At 44.5% G+C, this 18,841-nt stretch overlaps 1 protein-coding gene across 6 annotated transcripts in view; it reads left to right on the forward strand.

Moving 5' to 3' along the window:
• jing (AE binding protein 2 jing) overlaps nt 1-18,841 on the forward strand; it is a 40,179-nt gene that overhangs the window by 8,959 nt on the left and 12,379 nt on the right. The window contains exons 1-2 of one of the 6 annotated variants that reach the window (XM_066298217.1): nt 16,997-17,466; nt 17,526-17,595. The exons of 2 other annotated variants lie outside the window; for them this stretch is intronic. In XM_066298217.1, the coding sequence (XP_066154314.1) occupies nt 17,573-17,595 (23 nt within the window). In that variant the 5' untranslated portion in view covers nt 16,997-17,466; nt 17,526-17,572. 3 more of the 6 variants (XM_066298218.1, XM_066298220.1, XM_066298219.1) reach the window with 3 other exon arrangements.

Below are 18,841 nucleotides of genomic sequence, written 5' to 3' on the forward strand. Positions count from 1 at the left end.
AAAGGAAATTGTTAAAAGCAGATGCTGACTTGCCATCACCTGACCACCATACCCACGATTGATGTTGACAGAGCTCTCCTTTAATTCAGCCCCCCAGACGTTTATTAAAATAATATGGGGGTTCCATTCGATATACATAATTTGTTCAAGCACATGTTCCTCGGCGCAAATTTTGTGTTAAATGATAATTAATGCACGCGGGTATTTTGCACCATCGAGCCACAGCTGATGTCGGAGCGAGGGCCGCGTCCAGCGGTACCAGCGGTCCTGATTTCTCTTGCAATTTTTAAATTAATTGCTTTTTTTTTCTTTTTTTTTTTCTTTTTTTGAAGAATTTCGATTAGTGCTGATCGATTAATCCGATGCACGCCACCCATTAATTTTATCGGCGAATTCCCGGACAGCATTCATTTTACTATGTACTTGAGTGCTAATTAAATCTTCCTCGGCACAAGCGTGTGAGGTGAATTCCCACGCTCCTTTGCATGGGTTTTCAAGTTTGTTCCATAAAACATGCAGGTTATTTAAATACCGAGTTAGTAGGCACAATAAGTGACAATAAATTTATGACTGAACTGGAAGGCAGATTATCGCGTGAGATTAGATCGGGAATTACCGACAGGAACTTGAATTCTAGGGGCGTTAAGTGTACATTTCCGGAGTGTAAGTTTTTCCACTGGCGAACTCCCTCTCTGTAAGAGACCTTATTTTCGTGGAAATCGCCGCGGAATACGCAATTTCTCCGCGATGGCGAATTATCATCGTAATGAATTTTAATGAGCCCGCCGTAGGTGGGTATGCCCATAACTGTGACATTGAAGAGAGGATAAATCGCATTTGATGAGTGCATTTGAACGATTAAAAATGACGTAATTCACCTTCTAATGGTAAATGGCAAATTATGATGTCAACTCCGACGCCTCGGGCCCGAACGTTACGTTATTTCATCGCACCGATATTCCCTTTTGATTAGAATTGTTAGCGGGAATTGCAGCTGGGATGTAACCAGTTAATACGAAATACCCACATGAAAATGACGTATGTTTTCCTATGAAGTGACGCGATTGCGAGTTTGATCGTTGCCTGAAAAATGGCTCAGCTGTTGGGCCCTAGTTTTACCTGTTAACAATGCACTTTTTTCAGAAGCGACCTCGATGGGTGTTTCTCTCGAAGGAAGTGCATCGTTGGACGGGCGTAGACCAATTTGCCTTGGACGTAGACCGACGGAATTGCGTGGGGAGCGTGCGTTTGACGTTTTCGCAAGTTCGAATTGTCACTTTGAATCGCTCAAAAGTGCGTTCGCTCGCGGGCCCGCATCGCGGGCCCCGAATTGCGTGCGTTCGCCCTTCGACGTCGATTGCCTACTAGACCAGTTTGGCAGTGTCCTTTGGGGCCTAAAACGAGTATTGATCCGCGGTCTGTGAAGTCTGAGTCGATTTTTCTCTTCGCAGCTGTAGGCTTGCACGTACACCCTATATCAACATCTGCTCTTTCGACTCACGATTTTTTCTTTTTCAAATAAGAACGATCGGGCTTAAGTACTTTATCTTAGATCTATTCTCCATTAGGTCGTTTTGTTATCCACCTCTTTTCAATATCAGTCAAACACCTGTTTTGGCTTTGGATATCAAAATTGTAGATATTTTTAGAAAGCTGTACGCACCGATGTTATTCGGGCCAGGTTATGGCCTTTTAGGGCCATAAAAACGAGGAATGGGACCTCCAAGCGGGGTGCTTTTAAAAATAAACTTTGTTGCAATTGACGTTAGGCATTACGAGAGGCATTTACTCATCAGTTTTAAACGTATCGCGCCAATAAAAGTGTGTCTCGCCATTAAAACGGGGATTTTAAAGTAGTAGTTTAGTGCCTTGAAAAGTGTATTTTCGGGGGGGAGAATAGTCGAGCGTCATGGAGGAGAAATGGTGAGCGGTCGAGTTGTGAGTGACAGGAAGTGCGGAAAGCGAATTTGCGGCCTTACGTTTGCCTGCCCCCTACGCTCGATCCCACGTCTGCTAGCTCACCTAGCAGCCCCAAATTTCTGCTCCAAGGCAGCTAATCGCAGATTTATTCGTAAATTACAAATAGGATTTTCAGAGGGCCGAAGGGGGACCAATAACGAAGGGGGTTTTTCGCCTTTGATTTTGTTTCCCGGACTATTTTGCCCGTTGCGTGCACGCCCTCCCCAGTTTTCGTGCACCATCCTGTAGCCCCCGATTTTTGCTGCAAATCTCGTCGTCGGACGATCGTTCGCAAAACGAATAGACTCGTGCTTAAGGCGGTAGAATGTGGAGAAAGAAAAAAACTGTGGTCAGTTTCCATGTGCGTTTATTAAGGCGCTCGTTTGCCCACGATGTCCATTTTTCCTCCGTTTCTAGCTCGTACGTATGTAGCGCCGCTCTCTGAGGAACTTTCGCTTCCATCGTCCCGTAAGTCAAGCGCCGCCTGTCCAGCTCGGTCCTGAAGCTCTTGTCGCCGACGAAGAGTTTCACCGGCGATCTCGGAAGTCGGACGTCGATCGTCCTCGTCAGCAGTACCGCACCCCGGAGAATGTCCTGGTGACGTCCGACAGCGTTCTTCCTGCAGCTGTCCGCGATGAATTCCACCGTTCGCAGCACCCGAAGCTCCGTTGAACGTTGCGTCCTGAATCCAAGTCGGTCATGCGGGGTGGCGTTCTTCGCCTCCTCCGAGTCGTTCCAGGACGACATTTTCCACGATCCTTGCCGTACTTGGTGCGGGCGACTGGTCGGGCTGTCATTCCGTGGTAGCGAATGCTGAAGGGTTTCCTCAAAGTTTCGTGTCGACTTGTAGGAGCTTCGGCTCGGCCCACGCGTGGATTTCCTGAAACTGTACGAGCTTTTATAAATAAACCTTCGCGTTAAAAGAAAAATGACAATAGATTTTTATTGGATTCCAATTCCCTGAGAATTCTCACGTAAGTACTCGGGCAGAAATTCCTGAAAATCTTCTTCCTACCGGTAATGTATTTCATTCCTCGAATTTGGTGCCCTGAAAAATCCTTATATGTGCCTTGGCTCTCTTTTTCTTTTCACTGCTTTTTCAAATGAACACTGCCCGTAATAGGATTATGGTTTCCTCAGAAGGTACTCGAGATTTATGGTCCTTTTTTCATTCGCTCCATAGTTTCCCCGCGTACGCTTAGTATTAATAGGAAAGTCCTCTGTTTCTGGATTTGCTTAACGTATAATATGTGTATACAGTTTCGCTTTTATAATAGCTATGTTGACCTAGATACCTAATGCTCTCTCATATAACAGTGATGTAGGCGAACAACAAAAGTGTGGGCCGGTACCAATTAAGCTTGCTTAAACTGTTCTTTGTCTGCATCAAATGCACCAACTTTCTCATGCATTGTTTCGCATTGACAAGTCCTCGCTCTTCAGTGCTAGTTTTAGCACTAAGTCCTCATTGCCCTCTCTAGTAGTGTTATGACCATTGTGGAATTGCGCATCCGCTGCTGAGACTCGACATGCACGTACTTTCTTGATGTAATGCGGCCCACGTGCTTTGGCGGAAGATGGCTGTTTCTCACTCTAAAGTGACCTTCTATTTGGTGCATTGACCCGTTGGTCGAAGCTACGTTGCATCAGCCGCCGTGTTACGGCTGACGGTACTACTAAGCCATATCATCTATTCACGGTTTATTTACATTCGATCCTGCCCCCGGGCAGGACAGATGTTGACACTAGTGCTGTTAAAGTGAAACGTTTCACCATGAATTTTGGGTTTATTGAATTAAACGTTTCACGAGCGTGTTCCGCGAAGTTTCCGCCACAGTCGGACTCCTTCGAAGACGGAAAATAGTGACGTATGCTCGGTCGATTCCTTAATCGAACGTGCGTCATGTCGGGTACGCATGGGCCTTAAAATTGAGTGGGCGCTGAGTTATTTCTTGAGGAGTTTCGGCCTAAACTTCCGTCGAAATGACAATCTACGCGATTGTCTAGTCTTCGTTCTGTAGGCAATCGCCTTGCAGAACGATTCGATCACCTTGGTACCACCGGTGCCGAGTTGCACTATCGTTGTTTACGTTGTTGACCGATTGTTGCCAATGTCATCTGTCAATCAATTCGAAGTTCTCTTCTTGACGATTGAATACGTTGGGCAATTACCCGGACCCAACCTAATTTTTGTCGAGATTTTCCCTCCCGGATTCTCTGCGTCCTTTTTAGTTTCTGAGGTACGGGATCGCTTCAATTCTCGATTTAGCAAACGCCTGGAAATGAACGTTCGCCGAGCTGCATCACATCAAGAGCCCAAATTTAAACGAGGAACGGCACGTCTCCGTGCTCCGGCCCGAAATTAACGTCCCCCCAAAGCGTGTTTTCGAGGACCCCGGGCCTCGTCCGGGGTATCCGCGACCCATACGAGACACGAGTCGATCCATTTGAGTGAAAAACTGCTCCTCGAATTTTCCTATTATCGCGGCTTCGCAAGGCGCCTAAATCGGCTTCTCCGAGGCTTCGGGCCTGCAATTGAATTTTTTCGAGTCCCATATTTGCGCACTTGAACTTGTAGGTGCATAAACCCATATTTCTATTCCATTCTACCGGTTTTCTGCAACACTCTTATTTGTTTTCCTATTGTTCTTCGCTAATGACACGTAAAAACCTCTTGTTTCGTGCAAAACCAACCTCCCGCTTGCATGCACGTACCACACACGGAGCTTCATAGAACACGGGGTTCATTTAATATGAGCCAGAGGTTTTTGTAGCTAAAAATATGAGAAAGGAACTTGATCCTGTTATAAATCCAGCTGACGACAATGGTTTTGGCTTCTACAGTTGATTAACATCTTTTAGGCATTCTGAGTATTTCCAGACTGCCAACGGGCCTAATTGATGTGGTAAAAAGCTTATTATCAGCACTAGGGACAAAAAACAGGAAGTGCTATAATTTTGACGTTTTTAATGCAATTAACGCTACTCGCTTTTGGGCGAATTACATGGTGCAGTTACATGGTTCTAGGCGACCTAGCAACTAGGTCATAAATAGGAAGACTCTTGTAAATGAGCTTAATTGCTCATGTGGGTACTTAACTGGGTAATTATGTTTATTAACAAGGGCTTTGATGTTTTAAACTGAAAAAAAAAATGTCCCCCTTCAATTTTTATATAAATAATTTCCTTTTTTCCAGGTATGTACCCTCATGTTAACGTGGTAAGTCCCTGCAGCGATCGGCGGCAAAGGTAAGCTTCATGCATTAAAGCATGGTAATGCATTAGTTTTAAAGAGCAGAAGAAGGTACACATACATCTACTTAAGCTTCTCGTGTAAAAGCACTCTCAAGCTTGATAACCTTGAGTTCAGCCGATAAGCCTGATCGATTACCACTGGTGACATATTTACCGACAATTATTATTTATATTATCGTCCAGAGCCGTTTAAGGTCAGGTACCTACAGGGTTTCCGGCAATTAACAATTGCCCAGCTTCCATATATTGGGTCCACAAGTGACTATTGTACCCGACCGCAAAGGATATTTAAACACAAGCGGTGCTACGGACACGTCGCCGCGCAGATGCGACTAATCGACGTGTCTATTGAGTAACCAACGAAGTAGAGTTGTTGCGTCCTGCGGCTGCTTCGGCTCAGGGTTTTAGGTGGTGAATCTCAGTGCCGGAAATTTAATTAAGGCACATCTAATTACCGAACATAAATCACACAAAGAGGAATAAACATTTTTTTTTTCGGCCGAACGTACCTCAAAAGGAACCCAACGGTACTATCTCGTACTTACATACATTAATAAAGACTTTGAATTAGTACTTTAACAAGCCTTTGTTTCGAAACAAATGTGTTATTGTGCATCGTCCTTCACTCGCTAATGATTTTGCGGAAGTCCATGTATGCGAGAGTACTAAAGCTTCATAAATATCTAACGGTTTAGCAATAATTATTTATTTGGTTTATGTGAGTTTGAAGGTTTATGTGCGTTGCGTTGCACATAATACACAGCGGGATGTGAAAAATTTATTAAGCCAGAATGAAGCATTCGTACACTTGAGCACTCCTTAACCAGAGTGGGGCTCTCCTCGATCGAATCTCCCCCATTGGTTTTGTCAATTTTTCCCGGCGCTCCTCCGCTGTATCTCCGTCCAAGGCACACCCCAGTTTCCTTCGGCTTAGATAATTCTTGGACGCACGCTTATCTGCGATTTAGCGATCCCAAAATATATCTCTGCCGCTTCGAAACCAGAGCCCCTTATCGTGGGGCTCTGCTCAATGGAATTTTGCTTTGGATTCCGTAATTTTCCAAGCGTTTCTCCACCATGCTTTTGTCGAGATACCCCTCAGTCTCACTTGCCTCCGGGCAATTCTTGAACGCGCTATTTACCCCCGTCTTGTAACTCCAGGATGTCCCTTTTCTCGGTTTTTCTGACAGTTTCGCTGCTGGATCGTGGATTTTTTCCGCCCGGGGAGTGACGGTTTCCACTGAAGCGTTAAAAATGACGTTCGTCTTTGCAACTAGTGTGTCCATTCCCCTTTTAGTGATTCGTATCAGTGGTAGAAGTTCGCTCTAGATTTCCCTCCAAGGGCTCTCGTAATTCCACCGGGTTCGTCGCAGTCTCTTCCGCGGCACTCCAAGAGCGAAAGTTACCTCCTCCCGGCCGCCCGCCCTCCTTGGGATTCCTTCAAGATTTCTTGTGCAATATCGTTTTTTCCGTAGCTGCATTCATGGAACATCCCCGTTGTGTGTGTGGGGGGGGGGGGGGGGGGGGGGGATCGCGAAGCTCATTCCGAATATCCCAGCGAGTGTTGAAAGTTTTGTAATTTAAATTTCTGAGCGTTTTCCTCGTGCGGTCTCTCACGAAGCCTGAGGTTTGACCGTTGAGGTGCTGAAGCGAAGGCGGTTCTCTCGTTCAAAATCATCGGTCTCCTCTGACGCATTGATTTTAGGTACGTCTTCTGCGAAGATCCGATTAACGTGCTCGTTGCCCTTCTGAAGAGCTTCGTGTACGTTCGATATGCATCTCGAGAACCCGAGCAGACATGCAGTATCATTTTCGATGAAAAGCGCAACAAATGGACTTTGCTTCAAATTCCTCCGCTCACGGCTCCAAACTCGTTTCGCTGGTAAAAATCATTGATCTTATGCAAATATTCCTAAATATACATTTCCAGAAATTTATAGCGAACGCAAATATCTAATTAGCGTTATGATTACCTCGAACATTCATCTCGACCCCGATTCCCATGTCCCCCACTGAGAAGTCTCTTATTTATAGTTGCAGCAATTGGTATAAATAGATGGCGATACCATTACTGCCACACCAGACCTCGTATCAATTACCTCTATTTCGCATCTGTCTTCGCACGAGCTGCGTTTTTTTCTTCTCCTTTTTTTTTTGCTTTTACTTTTGATGACCTCATTCTTCAGCTGGTAAAACTCACTTTGTAATTGTTGTTGTAAAATCGTCAATTTCGGCCGCTTCGTTGAGGCAGGTTATTGCGCTTCGCAATTTTTCAACTTAATGAATTGACGCCGAATTTTGAATATTCATTACGGGATCGCTTTGCCAAAACAAGTTTTTCGTCTTAATCATCTTTGTCGGCATAAATAATGGTTGTCGTTTTAATGTTGCGATAGGTCACGGCGGCCACTAACGAGGGATCTATTAATAAAAACCGTTTTGTGGCGGTGATAATTCGCCAAAGCGTTACGTTTTCGAGACGATGATGAAACTGTCCTAACCTTGAGTAACGTGATTTTTTAATGGCTCATTGTTCGGCGATGAGGTGCCAGGCGGACACTCGGCGCGGGCAAAAGTTTTATCTGTGAAAACATCCGCGCGTTTTCGAGATACAGCAGCGGCCGCAAGTGTGGAAACACTTCAAGTATCCCTCTTTTTTTTTTTTTTTTTTTTTTCGATCGACGGATAAAATTTTAAGTTCGAAACGTGTAATGGACTCTGCTTTTGATACCTTATCGCTCGGTGCGTTGGCATCTGTCGAAACTTGATTCCGAACGGGGATAACAACGAAAATTTACCGCGGAAAAAAGCGCGGAAACTTCTCAGATTTCTTTCTAACAAAAAAAAAAGCAAATAATAGTTAAATTTACAAAACCTGTGTGTGACGCAACAGAGTTCGATCGCGGCGACAATGCCAAAGCGCCACTTATCTCAGGAATCAGGACAACGCGTCGTTGAGTTACCCAGGAACGGACACATGCAGCGCGACATCTCTAGTACTTCAAATCTCAAAGGAACAATACCGAAACGTTTTCGCGAACGTGGCACGACAGGCAATTTTCCCGGGCCGGGTACGCCTAAAAAGCGTCCAAAAAGCGCCGAGAAGTTGACGAGAAGGACGTAAGAAGAACGTCCACCATTGGGCTTCGATTGATATTTCGAGACACCTCGCCGAAGAGCACAATATCGTGCTTTCGAACCGAGCGGCGCGGCGAATCTTGGTAGCTGGAGGTTCACTTGGTGGGGTCGCTGCCATGAAACCGCTCATTTCCAAAAAAAATACAAAAAAAAACAACAAATCGGAAGGCGCGTCCTGCGTTCGCTTGGCAGCATATGAACTGGTCGCAAAAAAGTGGAATACCGTCTTGTGGTGTGACGAGAGTAAATTTCAGTCATTCGGCAGTGATGGTATTCGATACGTAAGACGTCCCGAGAATGCGAGATTCGACCCCAAGCGTCGATTGTCCACTGTGAAACGTGGCGGCGAGACCGTCATAGTTCGGGGATGTTTTTCAGCATCTGGGGTCGGGCCGTTAATTAAAACAGACCGGACCACGGACCGGTTCGTGTACAAAGACATCTTAGAAAACCGCTTGCTTCCGTTCGGTGGGAGGGAAATGCCTCCGTCCTGGAGTTTTCAGCGAGACAACGACCCGAGCGTCAAAGCTCGTCAAAAATTGTCTTCAAGAAAATTACGCCCCGAAAATGAAATGGCCGTCCCGGAACCCTGACATTAGCCCCATCGAACATCTGTGGGAACGCTGTGGAAGACCAATTCGGAAGGAAAAAATTCGTTATGTCGGGCAGTTGTTCGACGTTCTAGAGGAAGAATGGAAATTAATTCCCTTAGAAATTTGTAGAAAACTTGTTCAGTCTGTGAACCGTGCAGTTATTAAGGGAAACGGAGCAGCCACCAAATATACAGTAAAACTCGAGCTAAATGCTACGTTATTTAAATAGAACTTAAAGACTTCCGCACTTTTGCCTGCATTGATTTTTTCCTCTTGTTGGCACTGCGCAAGAATCGCTCAGATCTAACTTTAATGTACATTTTGATAGTGTACATCCTTGAGTAGCAGCAGTGTTCAAATAGTCCTACAAGCGCAACGTAGCAGGAAGATTTACAGGGATATTTAAATTGTCCATAATTAGGGCCGCTACTGTATCTGGAGTTTTCATTCTCAGCTGTTTATCGCCGCGAAAGATTGATTTTCGGGTTAATTTTGATTTTGCGAAAACCAACCGGTGCAAACCGATAAGCTGACGGGCGTGGTAAAATTATGTTCCTACGGAAAATTCGTATTTAGTTAACACTCGATTATTAACGTTATTGTGATAACGGTATCGATAAACACGCAAAAACAAACATGTTTTCTTCTATGATTCAACACAAACATGCGGTTCAACCAGGCCAAAATTCCCCTCTCTGGCCACACGATCAGTATTACACAATATACCTATCGATAAGGCATTTGAGATAACCGCGGAGTGCCGTCAAAAGCAACTTCCTGCGTTGATATAGCGATTTTCAGGGATAATAATGCTAATTTGGCGACGTCGTGTTTGCTTCGACAGTTGCTGCAACTTCTTGGACAACTACGGTGGCTCGAGAACAAGAGAGCGCCGCGCTGTTGCCGCCTCTCGGGGAGGGCGCGCTTTCCAGGGATTCCGCTCGCGATGAGTCAAAAGACACGGTGAAGCGATCGTCATCCGATGCTCATAACATACAAGGAAAAATGTCTAATGCATCCGTTTTTCTTCTGCTGACTCAGTCCTCGACGATTGCTTTTACGTATTAATCGTCTCCTTTAAAGGGTTTTTCAGTTGAATAATCAGTTCCGAGGGTTCCAGGTGCGTGCGACACTTAGCACTTTCCTGTCGGTTTGAGCAATTGTACGAGCGTAGACAAACGCAACTATCTCTCTCGTGAGGTACGTGTGTGAGCCACAACCAAATTTACGGTTATTATATGGCACACTTCCTTTCCTACACGTTTCCGATGCTGACGCATGTAAATCTACGTTGAAAGAAGCCGAAGAAGTGCCACCGCAAGGATGAGGTAGTAATGGATTTTCATTCGATTTTCTAAAATTACCGAGTGCCGACGACGTCGAGGCACATGACGAGATCTCGTCAGATTTGTGACTAATCGGCATGGTCGACCTAAGCAACATTATTTATTACGTTTGTGTTTTCAGACGGAATATAACGTGTACGTGCCCACAGCTGAGAAAAACAGATTTTGGTAAAGCTACGGAGTGTTTCAGTTATTTCAGTAGCACTTATATTTAGAAATCGTAATTTTCATTGTTTTCTTAAGTGACGTTCGTACCGGTTCCGCTGCTTTGTGTGAATGCGAGTGACGGAGATCGAAACGAGGATCAGACGTGAGTCATTACGTAAAATAATAATTGTTAGTCTCACTTGAGCGGCAATAAGCGCCATCCCATTTAAATTATGCGGGAACCTATATCCGTTAATTTTAAGCAATGTGCAGGAAATCATTGCTTTGACGAAAACGATAACGGCCGTTTTCGAGGAAAAAAGCATAGTCGTTTTCATGTGCGATGACAATCTTTATGTCCCGATTTGATGTACTACGTTTAACCGTTTCTGGGATATTGGCCCTTGAAAAGGTTTGGCCTGCACCCCGCCAGATCGCACCCGTTTCCTCCAGGTCTCAAATGAATTCATCAATTCTCAAACGGATTCTTCTTGCTGCTTCAGAAATCCCCTCTGTGACGAGCTCTTTAATAAGAATTCGCCATTGGGCGCATTCAGGCAACTGCAGCGCTGCTCGGGCGCCACGGCACGTCAGTTCCGCACATATTTCTGCGGTAGTACTCGGAGATCTGTCGAAGGCTTTCGACTCTGCGTACCACTACGTTTCGCGTTGGAAACCGGAGGTTTGGGGATTTCGGGTGCCTTCACAGGTCGGGTTCCGTTCTTTTCTGCGCCGCCGTTGGCAGGAGGTGTTTGTCCAAGGCGAAGGGGAGGACTCCGAGGAGCAGCTACGGGTGCTCTCTGGGGTTTCTCGCGGCTTCATTGTGGCTCTCTACCGTTCTCTTTGTTCTTGCCATTATTCCATTTATTGCAACGATTCGATATTTGCTCGAAACCTTTATCGGCGTCGAGGGAGTGGTGCCACTCCCGTGGTATCAACCTGCGGCTGTGATAAGATAACAGGTGTTACCCAACATTTCCGAAAATGTTTCCCTCGATTTGCAAACAATATTCGAAATTGATAATTACTGACAATCCCGGTTCTACCGCTTGTATATCGGTATTGTGATAAATGAAGATGACGGGTGGGCGCGTTCGAAGGATAGCTGCGCTGCAGCAATTGCAGCGGCAGTTGAATTTCGCTTTAGCGCAAACTTAACGCGGCAAATCGTATTAAGCTGCAAAATTGAAATGAGCAATTTCGATGTACGAATCTTCACGACTGAACGCGCCGATCGTTCGTAATAACTATGAGAGATATTTGACGATTGACATGTAGCGGAGTTGCTCTTCCACGCGTGTTTATGTGCTGTGGTCGAACTGATCTACCGTAAAAGCCCGTTGGGATTGCAATCACGGGTTCGCAAGAGATCCGGTCTATTGCAAAATTCGTCTCGCTCTGACGTCTAGCCGAATTCACAACAATACAGCTGAAAAAAATGCGGTGTGCCAGCACTGACCTCCGAGTGCGAGTGAGAGGTGAACGTGCCGACCAAGGCCGCGATTGGGTTCAAGTTCGACGCGAGCTCGACGTCGACGCCGACCGGTGCGCCGTCGCCGTTGCACCGACCGACTCTGGAGGCGTCGCGCCGCCGCCGGTCTTAATTCGGCAACCGGGCCTGCCACCGGTCCTACACGAAACAAGAAATGACGCAGGAAGGAATTCGATAAGAATTTATTCCGTCGTTTTTTTTTTTCGGGCGGACCGCTTTTCGAGGAATACCCACCGAGTTCGTGATTTGAAATTGATTGCGAAGCATTAGTTCTCAACCGAAAAAAGTAGCCCAGAGTAGCAGACACACACACACACAGTCTCGAAATCACTAACAGACAGGACGAACCTAGATCGTCGTCTGTCGATATTTATGTCAACTTCATTATTGACAGACGACAAGTTGTTGCAATCTGCCGGCTCGGAATGACGCTGTCAGGCCGATAGACTAATACTTCTGACTAGTAATCCATTTGTGCGAAACGAAACCAACCCAAATTGGGATCGTTTTGAATTCATTCTGGTGGATTTAGGTTAACTCGAAACAACTGGTAAAACAGTTTTCCTCTCGTTTTCTGGACGCTTCGTCTTGTCGATTCCTCGGAACGGCTCCAGGATCTCAATCGAGTTGTACAGAGTGCACATAAGATCACTCGATTAGATCCAGGAACGACAGGTTTCAAATTTCCTTTAAAACGTTCTAGGGAGGAAGATCCTTTTTACCTATTTTTTCCATTTGTAAAAATGTCTGATCATCCACTCCGAAACGGTGGAACTGCCTTGGAAGTTTCGCAAGGCTCGCTTCTCTCCAGATGGGAGCCGTGATACTTGTTCTGGGCGGAAACTGTTCCATAGTCTTTCCCAAATCGAAGTTTCGGTTTCAGAGAAATGCACTTTTTTATTCGCTTCTTCCAAGTCAATTTCTAAATGAGGTCGGACTGGAAATTTCCGTGTAAATTGAAAAGCAAATAGTTCCAGCGAGTCCAGAATTAATTACTTAGTTGCTGTTCCAGATTGTAGTGAACCATGGCGGAGGTCAAATGCCTTTCCAAGAAACCCACTTTAATGCGTCTAATGCAATTATTTACCGTAAATATCGAGTATGGTCACGTACGGAGTGATGGACAAACCTTTGCGTGTTTGGTCGTTCAAGGTTTAAATGTGCAGTAGCAGGAGAAGCTATAATATTGCATTTCGCCACTGCCTTCTAGCTGCTAGCGTCTGGTCAAACAATGTTTAATTAATTCCTGCACGACTTCGATGATCTAGTCCTTTTCATGAGTCTATTTTCATGAGAAAGAATGCACGGGCGGTTCGCGACCGAATGGGTTTTAATGGGTCTTTTTGGGACCCTTCTAATGATGACCGGTTTTTCGGCCCGCGACAGTTGTTGACCGATTCCCCTGGGCCTGAATTTTTAACCTTCGAATTGTTTTTATCGACAAAGTTTAATGATCCATTTGGCTCATCATCCGACTCCATTTCCAGGGTTTTACGCAGATCCGCTTAAGCTGCGTCTCCTTAAATTGTCGACCGAAACACACTGCATTAACCTTGGCATTATTGGAGGACATTAAGCAAACACTTTATTTATCGCTCATTGGCATTCGATAGCGCTAATTCGACACCGGGGCGTTTATGCAAGGGAGGCAGTTCGTTAAGTTATTTGTCTTAAGCTTTAAGAAAACCGAGCCCGAACGATGCACTATTGATCCCTTTTGATGTTTGGACACCTAATATTGACTACACGTGACCAACGAGGCAGAATAAAATAAGAGGGATTAGAGAAAAGGGTGTGGAAACCGAACCGGGGATGTTGACTGCCACCCCAGGTTTGTCGACGAGATTTTTTCGGTTCTCCATTATTAAAAGAGAAGTGTCGGTAATGATTCTCGTACATTTAGAGAGCTATAGAGGACCATTCCGAGACCTTTCGGGGTTCACGGAAAGTTGTGTTATCGTTCGTTTGAAATTTCTATATTCCAGACAAGGTCCTCACGATGCATTAATTCGAGCTGCATTGGAAATTATACAACTGTCAAGGTCTTTAACACGCCGCCGTCCAGAAGGTTTAATGAGAAAATGCAAATTCGGTTTTTAACCGCGATAAAATGTAAAGTATGTAAATTGAACGGAAAATGTTGAATATTTAAAAGTCAAATGGGCGCAATTAAACTAAAGAAGTTTACACGGGCCTGGGTCCGAAGAAGACTGGAGGAAACCCATGCGTGATTTGATCTGCGAAACGCGCTGGAAGTCCGCCATTTTCCACGAAGAAAACGCGCCGAAATAAGTCGTAACGTTAGACGAAAGCGATGATTTTCAAAAAAGTTAGCGAGAGATTGACGCATTGGCCCTTACGCTCCTCGCTACGCCGTGTATCGTAGGAAGTGCGTCGTTTTTACAAGCCGACCGAAATCGAAATTTAGTACCTCAAAAAGCGGTGAAAGAAAGGTCACAAGAAGGGGGCGATTTCGTACACGATGAAATTATTAATGAAGCCAACCCTGGAGCTGCTTTTTGAGCGGAGTGTCCCGATATGCATACACGTATGAACCCGCGGGAAGGACTTTCAAATGGCACAGCACACGAAAAGTTCAAAGCCGCGTGAGAGCCTGAAGCCATCGGCCAAAGGCAGAACGTTAGTAGCAAACCGGAAAAATTGACGACTTTCTTTGATTAACGGGAGGTTATGACCCCCCCTCTCTTCCTCCTCCTCCCCCCCCCCCCTCTATTTCTCAAAGAGTGTGACAAACTCTCGGAGTGCTCAGATCGGCCCCCAAAGAACCTCTCGCAATCATATAGAAACTGGTCGCACACCAACTACACTCTCCCTACGATTTTCGTGCTTAATAAATAATTTTATTATCTTTGCAGATAAGTATGATTCTTCCTTATCCTCCTTACCCAGTGATCGCCTGTGTAAGAAGTCTCTAAGTCTGCCAATGGTAAGTTCAATGGGTTCAGATTGTCAGAAAGCTTTCATTTCAAATAAGCTGCAATTCAAAAGCTTACCCTAGCTGATGTCTAGCAGATAACTGTTGTTTTTAAGTGCTCCACCTATTTTGAGTTCGATTCAAAGTAGAGCTGTGCTTATCGACATTTCAGTTTTCTTATTGTGTTTTGAATGAGGTTCTGTACTGAATTTATCGAACTATTGGTTTAGTTGATTTCTTTTTTTTTTTTTGTTGAGTTTCGCATCACTATTGCAAATCTTCGTTTTATCGTCGCACAGAGGTATGTTTACTGTGTAGAATTTCGTAGGAAAGACACATCAATCAATTAGGGAGCCGCTTTTTACGAAAGGAATAAGGTTGCCCTCTGAGGTCCTATAAAAATGTCAAAGAACAATAAAAGCTAGCTTTTTATGGGCTTTCAGGCCACTGAAGATGTTTCCTATACGCCACCAAAATATTAGGCCCTGGAAGATTCGTTCCAGATGCTTTATTGTGCCACTTTTGAAATGTTTATTTTTGTGTTTGGCACACAGTTTCCGGACGTTAAAAACTCATTGAAAGATGTCAAATAGGAGTTTGAGAAGCTCTGCTAATCAGTGGATTATTGGAAAAAAAAGGCTCTGCGAGGCACAAATGTATTTTATTAAAGGGGAAGGAGACAGAGGATTAGGGTGGCAGCCCGGCTCAAACAGGGCAAACCAGATTGCTTTCGCCAGTGGCGTAACGTTTCTAGGAATGTAATTTAGCGGAATTTTATCTATAACTATCGCTCATGTACCAAAGCATTTTATTTGTCTAATTGCAGTACCAAGGCAACGTAGGAACTACCGCCGTAGTAACTGTTCATTTCATAATTTACCTATGCTAGCACGATTGGGGCTTGGTAGGTAATGGGCCTATTTATATTTATTACATATTGCAACTGTACGTAGTCATTATAAGCAAAGAGTTGTATGTTGCAGAAGAAGGAAATAATTGCACTGTACCGGCACAGAAAATACAAACCGCGCATTAAGATGTATTATTATACCCCTGTATGCTTAGACTGCAGGTAAGTTCGTTATCACCTAGGTGAGGTAAAATCACGGAGTCTTCGTAAAGTGATTGCTTCCCCAACATCGGAGCTTGCCAACGCAGTGCTAGATTCCAGTTAACGGCCCATTTTCCCTATTATGCATTTTTTTCGGGGCATCACATAAAATTCTTCATTACTGTGATTATTTCACTATTTTTTTTCACTCCTCGTGCATGCGTTAATGCTTGTACCAATCAGGTGGTAATATTCCCATTTCAGCGAAGGTTTTCCGTTGAAAATTCTTGTTTTGAGGTCTGTTTTCTATTAACTAGCACGGAACGTTGCCTGTAAAGGTTTTTAGCAAAATCTTGAAGCTCAGTAGAATTTTCCTAAAAGAGCAATCGACTGCAGACCGCGGTGGAAACACATTCGATACAGAAGAACGTTCGAGGTCCCTCGAGCCGTCTAGTTGTGGCAACATTTTGATATCTTCCACTGTGATTTGAGCATACGGGGTGTCCTAAGTTTTTTAATGCGAAAGAGCGAAAATTTGAATTAAATAGGAACGGGACGTAGAAAAACATCTATGGATACAAAAACAACTGTCTTAACCGAAAAGAATGACAGTCCGCAAGGACGCGTGGTAAAATTCGAAGAACGGGGAAAGGAAACCTGAACAGTTAGAACGCGAGGTCTAAGGTTATGGTGCGTGGGAGCACGACGTAATGTCACAAACTCGCTTTAAAACTGTGTTGAAACGGGAACTTCATTCACGACATGTTTTCTGTTTGTATCGACATAAAAATGCGTTGGGTGGGTACGTGGGAACACCACTTATCCACGTTAGACATTTCTCAACTCGCGCGGTTCTCGCGGAAATTTTCGACGCAGTGTCAATTCTGGGTTGAGAAATTGCGAGTCCAACTTTTTGTTTGGCGATTGCCATGTCGACATAATTTACGTAAGGCCCGATTGACGGGGACGTAGAAAAAAATGACAGTTCAATGGCGGTGGCTCGAAGAAAAGTTTCACAAAAAAAAAAAAAATTCCGCCATGCCTCGCATTCGCGAATTTGTCGAGAGACCGCCGGTTGCGTTTAACGAGTCGCCACTGTTTCGGGCACCAGGCCGGCGTCGAAATAGTTGCAATTCGACAATTAGATTTTAGTAAGTCACTAGAAATAAAAAGAAAAATCGTTACACTTTCGTTCGCCAATTTGGCGAAAAGGGAGCGTTTGATGTTTTCATCGGCCGTTTCGAAGCCAGCTGAAACCCGTCATTAGCCGAAATTTTCATAGTGGAGTTGCACCGGACGAGTCGTCACTGTTTCAGTCACTAGGCCGCCGTCCTATAGAGCGGGGTCTCGGTTTTATTGTGTGCTGTAAATACGCCTGGAACTAGAATACAGTGTGGGTCTCTAACCTCACACAGGCCCCTTTTGCTGCCAGTGTAAATTTGACGGCGCGGCGCATCAAGTAGGCAGTTTCGTCGATGCGCTTTCGTTTTTAGTGCTTTTTAGTGTGCTTTCTAGTGATTCTTAGTGTGCTTGTGTGTCTATGTGTGTGTGTGTGTGTGTGTGTGTGCGTGTGTGTGTTTGTGCTTGTGTGTATGTGTGAGTGTATCAGACTAATCTCGAATGTAATATCACTCAAATGTATGATCGAGGCGGATTATGTGTTTGCATTCAAAGAACAGGTGTGTTAAAGAATGAGAAAGGTTTCTATTTTTACCGCCAACCCGAGCTTCTTTCCGTCAAATTTCCAAGTTATCGGGCAATTTCCTTAAGCAAACCCCGTCTGGCAGACAGACGCAAATTACTTTTTGGAAAAAGCGCCGAGGGAGGAGTGATTATCAACGGAAACGTGATTAACGATGCGGGTCGATAAGCGTCCAGGAATCTTGCCTCGTTTCCATATAACAAATTGCACTATAGAGTACCGTTACTGCGGAGTTCAGAGACTAAATTTTCAGTCGAAAGAAGGTTGCTGCCTTGACCACGAGTTTATCTCACCCATCTTAGACGCTCTCGTGGGTTTGGTATGTTTACCGACATTTTCAACTCCCGATGGGGCACCGAAACTTTCAAATCTTCATACGGATTTATCTGACCATGGAAACGTTGTCAGAACTTCCCGGAAGTCTTAAGCCTAAAAGCAATACTTACGGAGCGATTTCCGGAATCTATTAAATATCAAAGTTCCTGCCTGGTTCAGACAGACACGAGACATGTTTAACTGTAGTACGTTTGACAGTAATAAATCGTCTTACAGCGGTGTAAAATATAAAGTCCTGGTCGTACTATGCGCGATACTATGAAAGTTAAATTTAGAATCGGGTCATGTACCGATTCGATCATTGTTTAGAGCTGCGGTGCATAATAAACGGTGCCAACTTCCTCCTTCGGTCTTCAGTGGATCTTTTATTTCAAGTACCGATACTTGACTTCTCGTAGAGTAGAAATAAACGGTATCTTTGAAGACATTGTGTTCGACAACGATAAAGTTGTGGGATTTGAAAGGGACATCCCGTATGCTCTTTGCAGGCCTCGAGCACCCAAAGTTTCATAAGAAAAGGGAAAGTTTAGGGAATGGCGCGAAACGGCGATTGCCCATTAATTGTTTAATCCCGCAAATGCGTTTCAAGCATGAAAAATATGCTTAATCGCCAAGGAATTCGCATAATGCATATATGCACCTACGTGCGTAATACGAGTACGCTCAAAGTTCAGTAAACCGGTTGTACGTTCTTCTTTCCTATTGTGGCAGTATGAATTATCATCGCTGGTACTATCACGTCATTTTTCAATTCATTATACGGGGGATTTAGATTATGTGCAAGGCAATTCCTCATTATTTAAAGACGATTTAGTCAAGCGCGGAGTAAGGAAAAAAATAGTAATGAATTCGCAGGTGTTCAGGCCACAAATCAATAGTTTGCATGG

The sequence above is a fragment of the Euwallacea fornicatus genome, chromosome 30, assembly GCF_040115645.1.
Source record: "Euwallacea fornicatus isolate EFF26 chromosome 30, ASM4011564v1, whole genome shotgun sequence".
NCBI lineage: Eukaryota > Metazoa > Arthropoda > Insecta > Coleoptera > Curculionidae > Euwallacea > Euwallacea fornicatus.